At 37.6% G+C, this 22,140-nt stretch overlaps 1 protein-coding gene across 2 annotated transcripts in view; it reads right to left on the minus strand.

Annotated features, from left to right (window-relative positions):
• Positions 1-22,140, minus strand: part of SAMD12 (sterile alpha motif domain containing 12) — a 514,242-nt gene that overhangs the window by 434,951 nt on the left and 57,151 nt on the right. For both annotated transcript variants that reach the window (XM_020975533.2, XM_020975534.2), the window contains exon 2: positions 15,654-15,832. In XM_020975533.2, the coding sequence (XP_020831192.1) occupies positions 15,654-15,832 (179 nt within the window). The remainder of the gene's footprint in view (positions 1-15,653; positions 15,833-22,140) is intronic.

Below are 22,140 nucleotides of genomic sequence, written 5' to 3' on the forward strand. Positions count from 1 at the left end.
AGACTGGTCATTAAAACTATACAGTAATTCTTTTCATTCACATTGCTGTGGCCATTGTCCTGGTTCTGCTTACTTCATTCTGTATTATTTCAAACTAATAATTCCACGTATCACTGAAGTCTTCATAATTATTGTTTCTTGTGGTTCAATAGTTTCCCACTCTATTCATAAGCCATAATTTGTTCAGCCATTCTCCACTTTGTTTCCAAATCTGCTACCACAAAAAGTGCTTCCATGAGTATTTTGGTGTGTATGGGACTTCTTTCTTTCTTTCTATGTTTCAACTCCTTGTGGCATAAGCCCAGCAGTGGGATCTCTTAAATGATTCCAAATTGTTTTCCAAGACAGACCACTTCCTAGCTCCTCCAACAGCATATTAATATACTTCTCCTCCAACAAACAAAAATAGCATTTTAGCAGCGCCATTGATTAGAACCTAAATCTTCTGACTCCAAAGCCAGTGATCTTTCCACTATATACTACATTGCTCCCTATATACTACAATGCTCCAACATTATTTACTTCCAGCAATAAATGCAATACTTCTTCCTCACTCTCCCTCCCCCACAGTCTGTCTTCATTGCATGCAAGTCTATTTGCCAATAAATAGTTGTAACCTTCTAGACTTGGTTCCTCTCCCTGTCTTAGCACAAGGATATGGCTCATAAAACTACACCAATCAGCAGGGCTATAAACACATTTGCCGTGCCAAACCACTGGCTGTTGCTGATCTATATTAGCTATGTGAAGAGAGGGGGATTAATCCAAGGAGAAATGCTCCGTTTTCAAAAGGCTGATATGTAATATGATGGAATACAGGCTCTGCAATTTGCATTTGCGGAAAAAAAAAATAGATCAGCTTCTCCAAAACAGAATAATTATTCAAGTGGATCCCCAAAACACAAATCCACTGACACAGGAAAACAAAGTCCCTCCCAAACTTTGAAAGCCCTACAAATTAGACCAGTTACAGATACAAGCACTCAATGCTACTTAGTAGGAAAGAAGGTGAACAATGTGAAAGGGAAGGCACATCATCAAAATGAGACGGTAGCCTAAGCAGCTAATTGCTGCCAATTACTAATACAAAACAAGGCCAGAGGGAAATAAGCACAAAGGTATTTTCTGATACTGACTGTACTGTATTGGGAACTGGGAGGGAAGAGCTTAAAAGCCTTCAAACACCAGCTTAATTTTGCTAGAGTAGTTCAGAGCTGAACTAGTGTTTCCATCTGCCAACAAGCAGGAGAATCACATTACCTTCCAAAAGTTTTGTTATGTACCCATCTTTACACAGTATTCAGTCTCACCTTCTGCACAGTCCGTTGAATAGATAAGGAAGCATAAGAAGCAAGAAATAATGATTTTTACTATTGGATTTCCAAAGGATGTCTGTCCAAAAAAGCATTTCTACTTAATAGTAGCGGCCCATTTCTTGTTACCAAAGCACTAGTCCCTTCTCACTCAAATAGTCAAGTGAATCTATAATCTCATCAACATGGATGTTTCCTCCTCACTTTCTCTTGATATTTCAAGGACTGCAACAGAGCACATGGACTGCCCATAAATTTTTCCTTATTCTTACTATATGATTAGCCAAAGCCATCACCTTTTTTGATCCCACATTTCTTTGATGACATCCACCACTCTAGTTCTTCATCAAAGATTCTTATGTGTTCTGATCCACCATGGGCATCCCCATTTTGACCTCTGTACTCCTGCTCACACATTTTGTAATTAAATTTCCCTTTATCTCTTCTTTCCATTCTCTTTTTGTACCCTTACAGTCAAAGGAATGAGCTACTCGAGCAACCCCTTGGACTTGACCTTTAAAATAGAGAGCAGGAATAGAGAGAGCTGAAAAACGCTGGAGAGAAACAGGATAAAGAGACCAGACTGAAGTCCTTTGTGTGAAATTCTGGGCATCTGTACAGCAGCTCCTCCCTGCCCACTCCAGTTCTCAGGAAACCAATGGTCCCAGTGACAGCAATAATGCAATTGCAGTGGAGGGACAACAGAGTAATCACAAAACCAGGCAAGTAACACAAAGAGGCAGCAGTGAACTATATCAGACAGCAAATCAGGACCTTGCCCTTCACTGGGACTGCTGAGTAATGTAGACCATGTTGGAGCTCTCTATACCAAAGTTCTTTCCCCTTTGGAGGATGTGGAGGGCAAAGAGGTGAGTACTGTAATTAGTGTATAGCTAACATAATTTTGTGAAAGGTGGGGCTCACCAGAGGGAGGGGGGTTGATTTTCTAGAGACCTTAATTATTTTCCCTTTTGGAAGAGCCTCAGTCCAAGGATAGTACAATAAATCTGTATATGAGATTTGATTGTAGGTCAGGTATTACATTTTGAGATCACAAAACACTGAGTTCATAAAATTCATTTCAGTTTTGACTACCACAAAGAAACTTTTGTTTTCTTTCTTGATTCTCTATAATACTTCCCTCAGAAGTCCTCTCTACCTTGCTCTTCTCAAGTTCCCAATGTCACCCCATCTCTCTCTCAGAAGATGGCCTTACCTCCTCATTTATTAAGAAAATACAGACTATCCAAGGTGATCTCCTTTATCTCTCAAATCCCACCCCTCAAAATCCTTCCAGTATCCTCACCCACCCTCTCCTACTCTACTCCAGTCTACCAGGAAGATAAATGTCTTCCCCTGTCAAGGTCAAACTCCTGTACTTGTACCCTTGATACCAACTCTCATTGTTTCCTCTAAGAGTCTGCCCCCATAACTTCTCTTCTCCTCTCCTCCCCTCTCCTTCCTTCTCCTGCCTCTCCTTCCCCTCTTTTCTCCTCTCTCCTTCTGGCTGCTTCTTCCTGTCAACAAACATAATCAGGTCTATTGTTTTTAAAAAAGCTTTTCTTGACCCTGTCATTTCTTCCTCTCTCTTTAGATCTGTCTTTCTTTTTTCAGTCTAACTCTTGGAAAGATTTAGTTATACTCTCTGCCTTCACTGCCTCACTACCCACACGCTTCTCAATCCCTGGCATTCTGGCTTACAGCCCTACCACTCTAGTGAAACTGTCATATCCAAGGTTACTGAGAATTCCTTAATTGCTAAATCTGATGCCCTTTTCTCAATTTTTATCTTCCTATACCAGCCTACAGTTTTGGATGCTTCCGTCCACTTACTCCACCTAGATACTTTATTCCTACTAGGTAGCACAGTGGATAGAGACTTGTTCAAGTTTCTCTGCAAACCTAAACAACAACAAACAAACAAACAAAAAACCTTTCATCCCAAACAGTTACCAACCGCATCTATTTATTCTCCTATGCCCACTGCTCTTACTTACTCACTATTCATTTTTTTCCTCAACACTCTAGCAGTCTAACTTTTGTTCCCATGAAATTGAAACTGTGTTCTCAAAATGACCTTTCAAGTCCAATGACCTAATAAACAAATCCAATGATCTTTTTGCCCTTATCCCCCCTGACTTCTTTGAAGCCTTTGACACTACTGACTGTCCCCATTCTTCCAGGTTTTCTTTTTTCCTTAGTTTCTGAGATATCAGTCTCCTGGTTCATCCCCTACTTCCCTAACCACTGCTTGTCTTGACAAAGGCTCCATTTCTCTTAAGTGAATGATCATCAAGACTCTGTCCTTAGCCCTCTTCTCACTATGTACTCCTGCCCTTGGCAATTGCATCCACTCCACTGCGGAATTTTTAGTCCACTCAAATTGATCTTTCTGCTAGTCCTCATACACAGTATATCATCTCTCTTTTCTGTGCCTTTGCCCAGGCTGCCTGCCATCCCTGGAATGCTATCTTTCCTCACCTCTACGTTTTATGATCTCTGGTTCCTTTTAACACTCATCAAAAGTGCTGCCTTCTTCAGGAGGGGTCTCTTGGTCCCCCTGCTTGTGCTCTACACTCTAAGATGATCCTCTGTCTACTTTGCATGTATTTTATATATACTTTTATTTGTTCATGACTCCTTCATTGGAAGATAAGTTCCAGGATCCTTTCATTTTTGTCTCTATATCCCCTGTACCAAGCAAGCACAGTGATGGGCACATAAGTGCTTACACTTAAGTTGTTTTGTTTTTTGCTTAATTGAGGCAGTTCTCTATGCCCAGGATGTTCTGTTTCCTCCAATTTGCTTGATGGCCCAGACAAATCTGCTTATTCTATAAAGTATTCAGTGATTCCCACCCCAAATCATCAATAAACACCCCAGTGCAATGGAAATTTGAGATCACTGTTTTATACCTCTCTCATACACCTACTGTTTGGTATGGCAAAAAGAAAACATGGCAGACTGTATAGAGAGCTTGCCTCTGATATACACTGGCTGTTTGACCCTGGGTAAGTCATATCATTTCTCAGTGCTTTCAATCAACTTTCTAAATGAGATTTTCAAAGCAACTTTGAATCTGCATGGAAAAGAGAGGTTCCTCATACCACTGAAACCAGCTCAAGTCCAAGAAAATAATTTTATTTTAGTTATGAATGGGTAATATCTCTCACTAGGCTACATGAGATAATATATCAAAAACACTTTGAAAACCTTCACACAGTACATAAATGTCAGCTATTGTTATCATTCTGGTCTAGGAGGGCAAGGATCACACCTTATCTAAACTCTGTAGCTCCCGACATCTTCCTTAGTGCTCTGTGCCCATAAGGCACCTGAGTCACATTTGCCGAGTTGAACTGAAGCCAGAGATCACTACTAAAAAAGAAGACTTCCGTTTGTAATATTTAAACACTTAATGATTAAACTGTTAGGCCGCATATAAAATGTAAAAAGGGGGGAAAAGGCTATAAAAACTGTGAAAATCAACATTTAAATATCATCCCCAAATTGTCAGATCTAGGAAAAAAAGTCACAATTTTTGGTACACTGGGATCATATTTAAGCAACATATTAATTCATTAAACAGTTTTGAACTGAAGGTCCCTAGCCATGTTATGAAATAAAACTACTCTTCTTTTTTCCCTGCACCCTAAGAATACCAGTTACCTGAGCTGAATATGAGGTTAAGGTTAAGGACGGTGATAGGCTAATAGGATTCGATTATGAAATGGAGCCCATGGATCATCCAATCCAGGCATGTGCACAGAGACACACACACAGTCATACACACAGACACACATCCCTTCCCATTTGGTAAATGAAGGAACTGAAGCCCATAGGACCACATGGGCCATAAATTGGAAAACCAATATTCAAATCTAGTTCTTCAGACACCAAATCTAGTGACATTTCTTCTACAGGAGGTTTCTTAACCTTTTTTTTTATGTCATGGCCCCATCTGTCAATGTGATGAAGCCCATGGATCTCTTCTCAAAATAATGGTTTTAAAATGCATAAACTATACCAATTACACTGAAATACAATTATCAGAATATTTTTGTCATCCAATTTCATAGACCTCAGTGGGAATCCATGGATCCCAGATTAAGAACCCTTGTCTTAAATAATAGAAAGGTAGCAAAACAGATCAACATGAATTTATTAAATGCTTATCATGTGTCAGGTACTATGTGATGTGCTGGGAATACAAATATAAACCCCAAAACAGCCCTTGCCCTCAAGAAGATTACTTTCTAATGAGGGAAGGTAGCACATAAAAGGAAGCCAGACAGGGCAGGGAAAGGCAAGGAATCAAGGTATTCACTGAGGGGATATTGTAATCCCTAACGAAAGTCAGGAGCGTAGTCCTATTATTTGTATTCTGTTAAATAACTAGCAGCTACGAGGCATAGTGGATTGAGCATAAAGTGACCTGGGCAAGTCACTTAACCCTAATTGCCTCACCTGTTTGCCTCAGCTTCCTCCTCTGTAAAATGATCTGGAGAAGGCAATGGCAAACCCTTCCAGTATCTTTGCCAAGAAAACTCCAAATGGGGTCACGAAGTGTTGGATGTGATCGAACAACAAAAACGACTAGCATATGTATAGGTCTAGGATTTCACAGAATCAGATGCTGTTCAGGCTAGGAAGAACCTTAGAGATCAGATTACCTGGTTTAATCCCCAGGCTTTGCAGAAGAAATCAAGACCCAGAGAGCTAGCAGAGATAGCCCAGTGCTCTTTGCACTAACCCCTAAGCTATAGTACATAATCTCATGTCATTGCATCAATAAGACAAATTCGACTCCACAGGTCAGTAAGGATATAACATCTATAAATCTTTCTGGGTAAGAACAGGGGTTAGAACTCTTATTTTCTCCTCGGAGCTACAAAACCTTGGCCAAAAAAAACCCACATAAAAGTAAAAGCTGTTCTCATTCAGGTATTTAAGGGTAAGATGAAAGAGAAAATAATTAGCTAACTGTCTCTTTGGGCTGCTTTCTAATGCTCTGAAGTTTCTGGAAGCCAGCTTTCCTATAAATAATACTGGCTATATCTCCTCACCTGACAGATCATTTCCTATTTTCAATTAGCAGTTTCAAAAAGGCAGAAACTTAGGGGCAGCTAGGTGGCGCAGTGAACAGAGCTCTGGCCTTGGAGTCAGAAGGGACTGAGTTCAAACCCAGCCTCAGACACTTAACACTTACTAGCTGTGTGACCCTGGGCAAGTCACTTAACCCTAATTGCCTCACCAAAAAGCAAAAAAAAAAAAAAGGCAGAAACTTTTTCATACAGCTCTATTAACCGATTAATATGTGCTGGTTTAGCACCTATTATGTGGTAAATACTAGGGATACAATGACCAAAAAAATGACCCTGTCCCTGCCCTCCAGGAGCTTACCATCTCTGGGGAAGACAACATATTTATAGATCAATACATGCAAAATAAATAGGAAACAAATTTGGGGGCAATAGGAAGTACTAACATCTTGGGGGGTGCAGGAACTGGCAACTGAGTTGAAATTTGAAATAAATTATAAATTCTAAAAGGTAGTGGCAGACATGGAATGCCTTCCGGGCATCAGGGAAAACCTGTGAAAAAGAGCTGTCAGAAAAACAATCCCAGGTAATGAAAACTCTAATACGGTATGATGGGAAATGATGATCAGAATAATAATAATAGCTAATATTTATATAGTATTTAAAGTGGTACCAAGCTAAGTGCTTTACAATTATTATGTCATTTGATTCTCACAACAACTTTGGGAGATAAATGTTGTTATTATCCCCATTTTATAGATGCAGAAACTGAGGCAAACAGAGATAAGTGACTCAGACATTGGTCTGAGGCCAGATATGAACTCATGTCCTCCTGACTCCAGGCCTAGTGCTCTATTCATTGCACCACCTAGCCATGAGTCAGATTTTTTTCTGGGTTCTGATACTAACTACATATTTTACCCTTGGCAAGATACAATCTCTCTGGGTCTTGATTTACTCACCTGTAACATGGAGAATATAGATTAGATGAACTTTAGAGGGAGAAGGACCATTGGAGGCTTTTGAAACAAAGCTATCCCTCTCTAATTATGATACTGTTCATGGCCTAATACAGCAGTTCTTAAATGCATCCCTTTAAAAAAAGAAATTAGGTATTACTGTATTGTCTTACTAAATCTGTCACAGTGCCCGATGTTCAAACACTCGGGCCCTGGAATGCACGCAGCATGAAGTCATCTTAACATGCCTCTTTTTGCCAGCATTCTGTTCTTATTCCCCTGATGGTTCTAACAAAGTGTGTACTCATTATAGTTTTCATACATTATATTCTTTCATCTTTTTGGTGATATTACATTGGGAGGACAGAATTGGTTAGGGAACATGATCATTCCCAAAGCTGAAGGTTACACATAGCCAAGAATTAGATCATGCTAACCTCAAATTTCCCTAGAATCTTCTTGAAGTTAGTGGAGCACACTGATCCAAACAAGGTCAAGTTGCATGTCCTCAACTTTTCACCCAAGCTTCTGTTCCTTTGGCTTTGAATTTACATTTATCTCATCTTAATTCTGGGTTAATTTAATTAAAAAACATTTATTGAGTGTTTGTTATATTTGGATAACAATATACATTGTGAAGTTTTAAAAGCACTTTTTCATGCATTATTATATCTGGTTCTCACAACCACCCCATGAATAAAGCCAGGCAACTATGAATATCTCCATTTTCCAGGTAACTCAGAAATGTTAAATGCTTTACCCTGGGCCCTGTGGAGAGTAACTGGGTTAATGTCTCCTATTTACTATTTTAAACTGCCAGCCATAGACACAAGATAAGTGTAAGAGACTAATAAACAGGATCCCCAGCAGGTAACGTAAGCAATGCCTACCTTGGAAGCAAGAATAGCACAAGAGAAATAAGAGGACTGCAGTTATGCTGTGGAAACCACACTTGACTGTCCTAGATGGTGAGGTAGCAAAAGCCAGTATCATAGATGCTGGAACAAGCACAGTAAAAACAGAGGCCTACTATGGAAGAAATAGGTGGAGGTGGGGCCCTTCCAGTTGAAGACCACCAGCACGGCCTATCACAGCCAAGAGGAACAACATACCTCTTGTATCTGGTGACCCCAGCAACAGAGCTGGCACTTAATAAACTCTCTCTCTCTTTCTCTCCCCTTTTGTCTCTCTCTTTTCTTCTCTCCTCTCTCTTTCTCTCTAGATCAGAGGTTCTTAATCTGGAGTCCATAAACTTGGCTACTTTATTTTTTAATATTTTGATAATTGTATTTCAATATAATTCATTTCCATTGCAATCTTATATATTTTACTATGTGCATTTAAAATTACTAATTCTAAGAAGGAATCTATAGGTTTCATCAGGTTATTAAAAGGATCCACAACACACAAAAAAGCTAAGAACCCTCATCAAAATTTGAACTGGCTATCTTTATTATAAGGCCTTGCGCACCAAAAGTATTGCTCTTTGATGAAAGAATGCATTTTGCATTCTTCAATCATTCAACCCTTTTTTAATTCTGGGTGTTCCTTCTCAGTTTCCTTCCTTTACTGACAGTGTAAAGCAAGAGAGAATGCTGTAAATGGAGAGGTCTTAGGATAGGGTTGGGAAAGTTGCGGCCTCCCGGCCACATGTGGCCCTCTAGGTTCTCAAGTCCAAGTTTTACAGAACAAATCCTTCTATTAAGGAGATTTGTTCTGTGAAATTTGGATTCAGTCAAAGGGTCACACTTGAGGACCAAGAGGGCCACATGTGGCCTCACAGGTGCCCCACCCCTGTAGGCTATGTGGCCCCATAAAAATGGTTCTAAGTTCTTTTGTCTGCCTCATCATTTGTTCTACGTGAAAGAGATCTATTTGGAGGCTCAGATTTTGCCTGTTTTAAAAGGTCAGGAGAGTAAGCCTTCAAGAATTTGAGAGATGCAATCCTTGCTGAATTTTGTAGCAAGTCTAGCATTGATGCCCAGAAAAAGTAAGTGTGACCGTTTGGACTCCACCCACAAGTCACTAAGACAAGGATTTATGTAGCAGTCACGATGGGAAACAATGTTATGTAGTAATGGGCCAATGGTGAGCCAACTTTTCCCCAGGGACCAACATGGGACAGGAGAGAGTATAGCCCCAAAAGTGTTGAGGGGAAATGTTGGTACTTCGTTTGCTTTTACATTTTAAGTAAATATCCATTGTAAAAGTTTTTTTTAAAGAAAAATAATCACATTTCCTTGTACACCAAAATATTTATCACTTTTTATGGTAGCAAAAAATTACAAACAAGGCAGAAACCCACCAACTGGGGAAGGGCTCAATAAATTGTAGTATATGAATATAATTTAATACTATATGTGCTATAAGAAATATTGAATATGATAAATACAGAGAAACATGGAAAGACTTACATGAACAGGTACAAATTGAAATAGGCAAAACCAAGCAAAAAATATACATGACTAAAACATAAATGGAAGAGAACAATAACAAAACAATTGAAAAATGAATATTGAAAAATTACAAAGCATAGCCATAAAGAAGAGATATGAGAAGACAATACTCCCACTTCTTTGTAGAGGTGGGAGGCTCACCAGTTTGGAACACTGCATATATTTTAAGATTTCTCCCCTTATATTAATGGGTTTTCCTAATTACATTTTTCTCTCTTCTTTTAAAAATTATTTATTATAAGAGATGGTTCTCTGGAAAAGAGAAAGTATGAAATTTAAGTATGTAAAAACAAAATATTTCAATAAAAATTATTTTTTAAAAAGAAGAAAGATGGCATAAGATGTAAACCTTATAGAACCTAGAACCCTATTCTTGTCTACTTTCTATATGAGTTTTTATCTCTTCTCTATGATTCGTACTAACTGATTTGGTACCATGAGAAGATGGTCTGTGTAGTAAATTCTGTTGTTCTATGTGGAGCTGTAGACAATCAACAGGAACCATTGGTTGGGCCTGGCTGGGTTGGTCCAGTGTGTCTTGGGTGGGAAGCCAATGTAACAGGAACCATTGGTTGGGCCTGGCTGGGTTGGTCCAGTGTGTCTTAGGTGGGCAGCCAATGTAACTAAACAGTGCCAGAAAGTGCTAGTTAAACTTTTGGCTAAGAATACATCCCTAAGGCTGCAGATATTTATAATATCAAGGAATGATACCTGAGAAAAGAAAAGTAGGCATATAACAGCTTCCCTGCAGTCAACGCTCAATTATCCCTATGTGGATTATCTCTGACAAAATTTTTATCCCAGGCCGGCTTATCTCCCAATCCCTGCAATCATATCCATACAATTTAAATTCAGGATGAGGCTAATTAAGAATGCTTAAGTAATGCTAATTAAGAATGTTCCCAAAGAGTCAGAAAATACAACTCATACTAGAACTGCTTAATTATTTGCTGTTTTAAAAGTTATTAGCATCACCACATTTTTTCCCTAAATGGATAAAACAAGAACTTACCTGCTTTTATTTGAGAAAATAGAAACATACCTGCAAAATTTTAATGACCTCCTTTGCCTACAGAGTTACCTAGTTCTCAGCTTAACAATACTGGCTCAGGGTCTAGATTTCATTTTCAATAAATAATGAGCTCTTTCATATATGCATATATGTTACTATTTAGGCAAACAGGCACATTTGGGGCAGGTACACATGTAACTCATTGACTTCACCTTCACTGTCACTTCCTTCTCTATAATATTCATGGACTTCCATAATCACAAAAACATAACAGAGAAGGTATTATTAACTGTCTCTTTTGCATATTGGGAAATATGCTGAGGAGATCTACTCTGTGTCCATATAAATGAACAATCAATTTACAATTCCAGAGTGGAACTCCAGAGTTTTCTATTTCCCAACTCAAGTACCAAACAAAGTCCTTCAACAAACCCACTTTCAGGACTAGATAATTGTGCACTTAAATGCCATCAAGAAATGGAAGCTACATATGCCCAAGAAGACAGAAAAGAGTTGGTACAATTCTCCTGACATCCATATGGGTTTCCTCACCATTCCCCAAAATTGCCTTGAAAATTCTCACCTCCTTGCCTTTGCATATACTGTTCCCTACTGTCCCAAGCTGGGATGCCTTTTATCCTCACTTTTTCCCTTATGAGTCTTACAAATCAAGTCCTATGAAGACTTTCATGATTGTCTTTCTTCCACTGCAACCTCCTCAATTTCCACATGAGGGAACTGAGGAAAGGGGGGAGTTATAACTACCTTATCAATAGTTTCATGAATGGCAAATTGTAACAATAATACTAATAATTAAAACTTGAATCGCACTTTAAAGTTTTCAAAGCACTTTACTATTTGATTTTCACAATAATCCTGTGAGGTAGGTGATACTATTATCCCCATTTATCAGGAAACTGAGGCTAGGTAAGTGATTTGTCCTGAGTGACATAGCTAGAGGCACATTCTTGGATCCAAATTCAGTACCATCTGATTGATTCAACCCTCCATCCACTACATGGCCTGGGTTATCTTATGTTTTCAAAGACGTAGAATGCTTACATTTATCACAGATTTAGGAAAATTATAGTTGAAGAAAATGAAAGGACTTCCTGATTTGCCCAAGGCACAGGAAGCAAACAGCAGGGCTGTCATTGGAAAATGTTTTCTGATACCAAATTCAGTACATTTTCCATTATACCATGATTCTTCTTCAATTTCATTAGGATTGGACTCTATTCCTTTGAGCACTGACATGAGGTTAAGGCAACTAAAATTACCTTCTAGCCCAGAAAGCATGAAGCAATTTTAAAACATACAAATTGATGGCCAGAGACTTTATTTAAATGGTCTCTAGGCAAGTTTACAGCCATTCAAGTAAGCTCAACTTATATTGCTTGGGGCTTAGTTATTTAGTTACTTATTAAGGTCACAAACCACCCTAATGGTGATACATATACAACAGAAGAAAAAAGATTTAAGATGTTCCAAGCCCATGAACAAAATGAGTTCATATTGACCTTGGCATCGGATCTGTTCATACAGTGTGTTAACTGGCACACCTACACTTCCCAGCATTGAAAATATAATGTTCCTTGTATTCACCTGGGCATTCTAGATTACAGTAACCATACACAAATTCAAGAGGCGGGAAGATTATGCTATCTGCTGTGAGTTCTAGTTAGATCTTCCACTAAAAACTACCCTGAGATTTCAGGCAGTATTAAAATGACTTCCTTTATCCTGAAGGGCATCATGGAATATTTTTCTGAGAGGATTTTTCTAGTTTATGGACATCGTAAAGAAGTTTGGTACCAACGTTTCTGCTTCTGTATAAAAGTCTACTAAATTCTAAGTGAACTTCAGTTTAAACAAAATGAACATGAAAGTACCTAGAAAAACAAAAGCGTTTCCCAAATATTAAGCTTAGGAAAAATTTAACATGGCAACCACATACAAGTATTCAATAATTTACAAATAACCTCATATCAAACCTCAATCAAATTGCTAGCTATTACTACTACTACTACTACTACTATCACTACTACTACTACTACTACTACTACTACTACTACTACTACTACTACTACTACTACTAGGAATATATTTAATTTTGGAATGGGATTATAAAAATAAAGACCTAACCAATGGCTAATTTATTCATTCATTATAATTTTTAATCTGTTTTAGCTGCTCATCTTAAGGATGCCTGCCATTTGGACAAAAGTCCATCTACCTTCCTTGTTGCAGAAGGCTCTTAAGAAAATGAAGATTTTAGGGCCAATTAAATTAAAACTTGATTAAGTCTTCATGCCACAGAAATTTTGAAAGAAGGAGGGAGGCAAAGCTTTTATGTTCTACTCTGCTTAAAAAACAAAACTTGAAGGACCACTAGCTAATATCACATATGGCTCACATTCTCATATCTAAGATGTCATGTATGACCATCTACTTCTATTGGCTGGCCAATTACATTTCTCATGATCAAGAAACTAAAAATTTAATAAAGCCCACTCTCAATTATCCAAGCTGATGCATGGCAATACTAGTGCTAATCATTCAAAACAATTTATGATACAAAAATAAATTCTGTTAGGTTTAGAAAACTGTTCTCAATTCAATTAATGAATTAATTTGGCAGCAAAGTAACCTTCTGATTTTTGTTCTCTATTTACACAAATATTAAACATTAGCTTATTTGGACAACTGACCAAATAATACCAACTGACAATGGAAAAGGGTGACCAAGAAGGGACAGAGAGAGGAATAAGCATTTATATTGCCTATGTGCCAGGTATTGTGTTAAGAGCTTGACAACTATTATCTTATTTGAATAAGCTATTCAGGGAGGCCAAAAAAACATTCTCTAGATGATAATCCCTTGTGATAATCCGCATGAGAATAATCAAGGCTAGACTATAGCAATTTATCATCACTAACACCTTATACTACGCTTTTCTGGGACAGATAATATAGATGGACCCAGAGTTGAAAAGAAGGAGAGTGAGCTGGATTGCCTTTGGGCAACTGAAAAAGCACATTTACTAATTTCAACCTCTCCATAACAGCAAAGACCTATCTTTTTAATACAAAGATTTTACTGGGGGGTTTTGTATAGCAGGAAGATCTGGAATACCACTGCCTCCAAAGTACTGAAGAGGAGTATTGCACAGAGGGGAGTAGAAAGGTCCATGGTATGTGTGAACAAGCTGTAACCAACCAACAAGGAACACTAAAGAAGAGCAAAAGTAAAGGATGTTATCATTCTGTACGAAAGAATAAGAAGATGGGCCAGTCACATGGTAAGGGTGGGTGATGACAGGTAGAAGGCCAATGTGTTCACTGGTACCCTTGCAATGTTGAGAAAAATGGAAAAAGGTTCCCTGCATATTGTTGGCTCCTGAGGTGAACTTCTAGGAGAACACAGGTGAGATTCACAAAGGAGGGCCAGGCATGAACAGGTTGCCACATACATTATTAAAGGAATTCCTCAATCAATGAGATCACAGATGTTTGAGAATCTGAGCACCTGGAAGTTGGGATGTAACCTTACATGCTATTAACAGCTTCAATTATTTCAGAGACAGATTCTCTACAGAGCCATGCCTACTGCTGAGAAATGACAAAACTAATGCTGAGGTATAGCCTGTCTGGGATGCTTCCTTTTGCTCAAGGATTGCTTGACCTGGCAAACTCTTTTCTCTCAAACTATGTCTAACATCCTTCAAAATAGGCATCACTGGATCTACATCCAAACTTGAGAATTAACCATGGCCCATTTATCTAATTCTCCATTTTAATACAATTGTCACATTCAAATCAAATGCTATACTATTCATTGTTTTATTTTCAACTTTCATTGGTGCCTGTTAGTAAATGATAAAGTATTTGAATTTCCACAAATGTTTAAATTTCTTACTTCCTATTTCCTAGTCAAGCCCCACATTTGGCCAACATTTCCATATCTTAGCTATACTAGTAATAAAATATTTATTACTATTACATATTATTATCATATCAACGCACAGGATTTTAAACCAATCAAATCAAAGGTCTCCTGGAAAGAACACTAAAGGAAAAACTGAGGCGTAATCAGGAAAGCGCATTATTAGGAGAATATTATGTACACTGACCATAACACTATCAATAGAAAACCCCTATAAATCAGGTAAACTCAAATTAATTGCAATGACCAATCTTGTCCAGGAGAACAGATGATGAAATATATTTCCCTTCTCTTAGAAGAAAAGTGAAGGATTACAGGGGCAGAATGTGACAGTATGCTGTTAGTAGCAATTATTTAGTTATTCAGTTACTCAGTTGCTTCTGAGGTTTTTGTCACAAGAAAAAGATCAATGGGATGGGGATGTGATTATATATAGATATATGTGTGTATGTGTATACATATAGATACATATATATCTATATTTGTGTATGTGTGCATATCAGGAAATGGTAATGATATATAAAAGGCAACAATAAAACTATTTGTTTTTTTATTGTCTTGCAATAAAAATATTTGTTTATGAACAGTGGTCCTAGTTCTGCCATTTATAAACAGTATGGCCTTCAGTGAATCACTAAACCTCTCAGTTTCTTCATCCTTAAAATGGGACATTAGCATTTACCTACCTCACAGGATCTGTTATAAGGATCAAATGAGATAATGCAAACAAAACGTTTTTTGAACAAAAATATTTAAAAAGTAGACTAACAATCCAACCAAAAAGAGAACTGTTCTTCATACCAAAACCCAAGCAGGATCCTATCTGGTCAATTTTCCAATTGTCCTTTCCTATTGCTGGGCTGACATACATTTTTTAGAAAATTGCAGTTGATGTATCACCTCAATAATTTGGATTATTCCTCACCTTAGATGCCTCTGCCTCAATCTGTTGTCGCTTGGGTGTTTCTTTCAGGTCAGGCGATTTCTGGGTAGCTTTGTTCTTAACGGCTTGAGATTCAATGCCTTCAGCTTCAATTTGCTGGTTAATACCTTCTGCATGGACAGAGTGATCAATACCATTTGGATTCAGACTGCAATGGATAGCTAAGAGAAAAAAATGACAGATATAGCTCAGTAAACAAATCATATCAGGAGAGTCTCCAGAGACAAAGAACATTTCATCAAGCAACAGCAGGAAGATGCCAGGCTGGGAGCTGAGAAGCTGAGAGAACCTCAGTGACTGTACTTATTATAATCTCACAGAACCACAGAAGTTCAGAGGCATTTCAGAGGACTTTAGAGGCCACCTGTCCCATCTTTAGCTGAGGAGGAATACTTTCTACAGCCAACCTGAGTGGCCATTCAGACTCTGCTTGCTAACTAATGAGATGGAATCTGCCACATTCCAAAGCAATCCATTATTCTTAGAGACAGTTCTAATTGTTGGAGCATTTCCCCCACACCCACACACACCCCCTTATTCTGGTAGTATGGAATTTGGTTCACTTCTTTACTAATCTGGGGGGGGGGGGAAATTCAGCTTTTCATTCCAGAGTAACCCATTCAATTATACAGCTCCATATTAATTATCTATTGCATGCAAAGATCTTGGATAAATGATGAGTGTGTCCATATGTAGCAAAGTATAAAGAATGATGGATTTTAGAGTCAGAAGACCTTGGCTCAAATCCTAGCTGTTTGACAAAGGGCAAGTCACTTAATGCCTTTGGGCCTCTGTGTCCTCAGCTATAAAAATGAGGAGAGGTTGGGCTTGATGGCATCTGAGATCCTTTCCAGCTCTAAAGCTTCATGTATCAATATGAAGATCCTATTCTCCAGAAATTTACAATATAATGCAAAGTGGACTAGGAGTCCACAACTATGATGGAAAGGAGAGAGAGATAAGTGCAAAAAAGACACGTAAGACAAATATTCTATGAGATGGAGAAGGGACACATGGGGGTGACAGAAGGGGAGGGCCAGGAAAGACTTCTTGGAGTTGTCAACATCTATATTGAGACTCTAAAAGAGAAATCAATGGATAAAACTGGGGATGTGGAAAGACCATTTTATGTGCTGGGGACCAAAGCAAAGTCAACACAAGAACAGAGAGAATGCTCCAGGATCTCATTCCCCCTACTCAATCAACTTCATTGGCTCCCTACCACCTTCGAGATCAAATTAAAACTCCCTCTTCAAGATTTAAAAACCTTCGCAACCTGATTCCAACCTGTTTCCAGGTTTGTTGAATATGACTACTCTGTTATCCATGCTGGTCCTGCTAAACTGATCTCCTTATTATTCCTCAAATGTGTTACTCAATCTTTATCACTATGCATTTGCTCAGGCTATACCCCATGTTGGAATGCATTTTCTTCTCACTCTTAGGATCCCTACTTTCTTTCCGTGTTCACTTCAAGAATTACATTCTGTGGAGTCATGAACTGATCCAACCATTCTGGAGGGCAATTTGGAACTATGCCCAAAGGGCAATCAAACTGTCCATATCCTTTGATCCACCAATATCACTACTAGGTCTGTATCCCAAAGAGTTCATAAAAAATGGAAAAGGACCTACATGGACAAAAATATTTATAGCAGCTCTTCCTGTAGTGGCAAAGAACTGGAAATTGAGGAAATCCATCAATTGGGGGAATGGCTGAACAAGGTGTGGTATACACACACACACACACACACACACACACACACACACACACACACACACACGAATGTAATGGAATACTACCATGCTATAAAAAATGACAAGCAGAATTATTTCAGAAAATTATTTCCAGAAAAACCTGGAAAGACTTAGATGAACTGATGCAAAGTGAAGTGAACAGAACCAAGAGAACATTGTACACAGTAACAGCAACATTGTGTACTGATCAACTATGAATAACTTAGCTCCTTTCACCAATACAATGATTTAAAACAATTCAAAAGGACTCATGATAGAAAATGGTATCCACATTCAGAAAAAGAACTACGGTATCTGAATGCAGATTGACACATACAATTTTCACTTTTTTTCCATGTTTTTTTTCCTTTTGGCCTGTTTCTTCTCTCACAAGACAACTAATAAGAAAATGTTTTACATGACTGCACATACATAACTTAAATCAAACTGCTTACTGTTTTAGGGAGGTGGAGTAGATGGGGTAAAGAGAGAAAATTTGGAACTCAAATTTTTGAAAAAGAAAATGTTAAAATTGTCTTTATATGTAATTGAAAAAAAGAGTCACCACTACTTGAGACCTTTCATGATTTCCTCCCTCCCCTCCTGCTAATACTTTCCCCTCCAAGTCACCTTGTATCTATTTTGAATAATTCTGCATCTACCTGTATATGGGTGGGTTGTCTCCCTGTTTAGATTCTAAGTAACATGAGGGCAGGAACCGTTTTCACTTTTGTCTTTGTATTCTCAATGCCTGACACATACCAGGTTTGTTGACTGACTGATTGAAGAGGAGTGGTAAAGATTAGGCTGGGTCATGGGGGTCCTTAAATTCCAAGGTGTGGAGTTTATACTTCATTTGGTAGGCAATGGGGAGCCATGAAGGGTAATTTGAGGAACATGATCCCAATGGTGCTTTGGAAAGATTATTGAGGCTATAGGGCATGCCTGTCAGTTCATTCAACATAAGAAGAGCTAGGAGGCATCCCAGGACTCCATTAATCCAGACTCTGGGAATCAATCATTTATTATATTCCAGGTACCATGCTAGGCAGGGCAGACAGGTGGTGCAGTGGATAGAGTGTCACATCTGGAAGTCAAGAAAACTCTTCCTGAGTTCAAATCCAGCCTCAGTTACTTACTAGCTTTGTGACCATGGGAAAGTCACTTGACCCTGTTTGCTTCAGTTTCCTCATCTGCAAAATAAGCTGGAGAAGAAAATGGCAAACCGCTCCACTATCTTTGCCAAGAAAACCCCAAATGGCATCACGAAGAGTCAGACATGACTGAAATGACTGAATAATAACAACAAGAAACTATGCAATCTAGTGACACTGGCCGCCTTGCCGTTCCACAAATAAGAAATTCAATCACTTGACTCTGAGCATATTCTCTGGCTGTCCTTCATTCCTGGAATGCTGCACCTTCTTATTTCAAACTCCTAGTTTCACTGACTTCCTTTAAATACCAACTAAAATCCCATCTTCCACAAGAAGTCTTTCTCAACTACTCCATGAATGTGTCAACTCTCTCTATGTCCTATTTATTTTATCTGTGGCTTGTATGCATATATTTGTTTGCTTGTTTTATGTTGTGAGGTCCTTGGAGGGTAGACTGTCCTTTGCCTCTTTTTATGTGCCCAGAGCTTAGCACATGCCTGGCATATAATAGATCCTTAATAAATATTTATTGACTAACTGATTGTGCAACATACTTGGGCATAAGAAAGTCATTGTATATATATGACCTCTGTTCTTTCCTCCTATCATTACACAATTTTGCAAAGAGCCTTCCTTTTATGGACAAGTTTTTAAATAAAGTTTTATTATTCTTATAGTAACTTGAAAAAATACATTCTGCTCCTTGTATTTCTTGATGCAAATAATTATGAAGCATGAGATTATACACATGCACATATATATCCATATATAAGCACACATATATCCATATATATGTACACATACATATCCATATATATGTATATATATGTGTGTGTGTGTGTGTGTGTGTGTGTGTGTATATATGATATATAAGCTCAAATTATGAGAAGCCATATTTTTAACTAGAATGTATAGACATTTCACCTGGATATCAACTGGCCTCCTTCAGTGCAGAATCCAATAGAATTCTGTATTATATCATTTTCATGAAAAAAACTGTGGCATTGTTATCAATAGGTTTGCAAAGTTAAAAAATTTCCTAAAATCAGTATCAATAGCATAAGTAACAATCATCTTTAACTACCTTCATACTTTTGTTGTTGTTATTCAGTCATGTTCAACTCTTCATGACCCCATTTGGAGTCTTCTTAGCAAAGATACTGGAGTGGTTTCCCATTTCCTTGTCCAGTTCATTTTAAGATGAAGAATTGAGGAAAACAGGGTTAAGTGACTTGCCCAGGGTCATACAGCTAGTAAGTGTCTGAGGCCAGATTTGAACTCAGGGAGATGAGTCTTCTTCACTCTGAGCCTAGCACTCTGGCCATTGTGTAACCTAGATACCTCCACTTTTAATGCAAAAATAGAAAGATTTTTTTTCAATTATTTGATTACAAAGGTCATTAGACAGACATATAGGTGATTTTCCTTTTCACCATTTTACCTGTTTATGAAACCATTCACGGCTGTACTGCAAGTAATGTACCCAACATTGTTCTGAACATACAGCTGAAGGTAGCACTCACAGTTTCCTATTGGATGAGACTTTCTGCACTTAGTAATTGTGTTAGCAACCTTGCAACTCTTTTAATTTCATAGACAAGATTTTTTGTTTATTTGTTTTGCTTACTGAAAGCATCTAATTTTTCTGGGAAATTATTTTATCTTGTTAATCTATTCTACACGTACACATTTAAGACATCTTTTCAATTTACTAGATTTCATACTATCTGTACCTAAAGCACTGATGCAAAGAAAACATAATGATATTCCTTATCCATAAATAACAGTTCTTATGAATCCCATCAACAAATAAATGAGACTGTATTTTCTGGACTTGGGAATTTTACTTTGATTTTCTGTTGTTCTATAATTTACATATTCTGCATTGCTTTTATACTAATTTTAGCTGCTCTAGTACATTTTCTCTTCAAACAGGTCAGACATTTATCTATGGACATTATTTCACTTTAAAAAACAGGCAATAAAAATTAAGACATATAAATTTAATTGTTGAAAATATCAAAGTTATCTAAAATTGTTATCAGTTATAAAGATATTTTAAATGTTAGGTTTTTATGAAACCAGTTTATTCTAAATTTACTAAAAATGATAACAGATATTATGACCTTTTTAAGTTTTGTGCAAAAACTATTTAACTTCATTTCCAGACTTAATTTTCAAATGCAACAACAGACTTCATCTATCTTGTCAGCCGGCAGATCATGACTATGCTAAAATTCTACATGTAGCATTTGACCCCCTTTGAACACTATGAATGCTGCCCAGCCACTGTCAGTTGGAATGAATTCTCCCCATTATTCTTGCCTTTATTCATTTTTACCTTTGTTTGAAAAAAATTCAGTTTCTTTTTTTGTCAGAGTGGATATATTCATGTAGGAGTTATACATGAAAACATTAAATGGTTTTTACCATTAATTTGAGTCTTGATACTCTACCTTATCCTGGAGGGTGAGGAAGAGATAAATCCTACAGTTTGAGAAATTCTGCCTCAAATCCTTGTAATTTGGCTTCCAATCTCATAATTTGAAACTGTCCTCTCTAAGTCTGCCAATGAGTTGTTAATTGTGAAATCTGTTGATGTTTTCTCAATTTTCATTCTTGACATACAGTAGGCACCTAATATTTACTTGCTGATTGATTCCTATCCCCTCCCCATGCACCATATCTTTTGACATAGTTAATTACTCTCTATTCTCTCAACCTCCCTTTCTTAGTTTTCTTTGTGGTATTATCATCCATGTCCTAAACCCAGCCTTTGGAAATTTCCTAAGGCTTGACTCTGATGGATGCTCAGTCAAGCAATTATTTATTAAGCATTTATGTGCCTGGCACTATGCTAATTTCTGGGAATACAAAGATCATGCCATTGCCTTACTCAAGAAGCTTTAGCGATTTTCCTATTGCCTCTAAATACAAACTCCTTTATTTGGCATTTGAAGCCCATTCCTGAAGCTCCAGTCTTTCTATGATTATTTCTCATTATTTGATTATTATAATCATTAATTATTAATAATCATTATATAATTATTTCTCACACAAGCTCAACACCCACAATACTAACTAACTTACTGCTCCCCATAAGCAATATTCCATCTTCAACCTTCAAGCCCATATAGACTATTCCTCATGGCTGGAATAAAATCTTCTTCAACTCAGCCTCTTATAATTTTTAGTTTACTTTGACATTCTACAAGGGCTAATATTTCCAGTACCCTTCCCCTCCTTCACAAATAACATACACACACACACACACACACACACACACACACACACAAATGCTAGAATAAAATGTTGCCTTACAGGCTCTTTTAGAGTAAGATGTCTCCCATCCACATATCATAATCATTCAGGATTCTTTGTAAGGTATGTCAACAGAAATAGAAATAATCCTGTTTGATAATGTTTTGATAATAAACATCAGAGGATACATAAAACATGGAGAAATGTGTCCATCAAAAGTATTCACTGCTACAATAGAAGTGACCTGGAAAGTTCCAGGTTGAAGGGGAACTCCTTACAGATAGGGAGGTCTCTCAGATGCTCCTGCTCGAAGA

Source organism: Phascolarctos cinereus, unplaced genomic scaffold (assembly GCF_003287225.1).
Source record: "Phascolarctos cinereus isolate Bilbo 61053 unplaced genomic scaffold, phaCin_HiC Scaffold_4;HRSCAF=312, whole genome shotgun sequence".
Lineage (NCBI taxonomy): Eukaryota > Metazoa > Chordata > Mammalia > Diprotodontia > Phascolarctidae > Phascolarctos > Phascolarctos cinereus.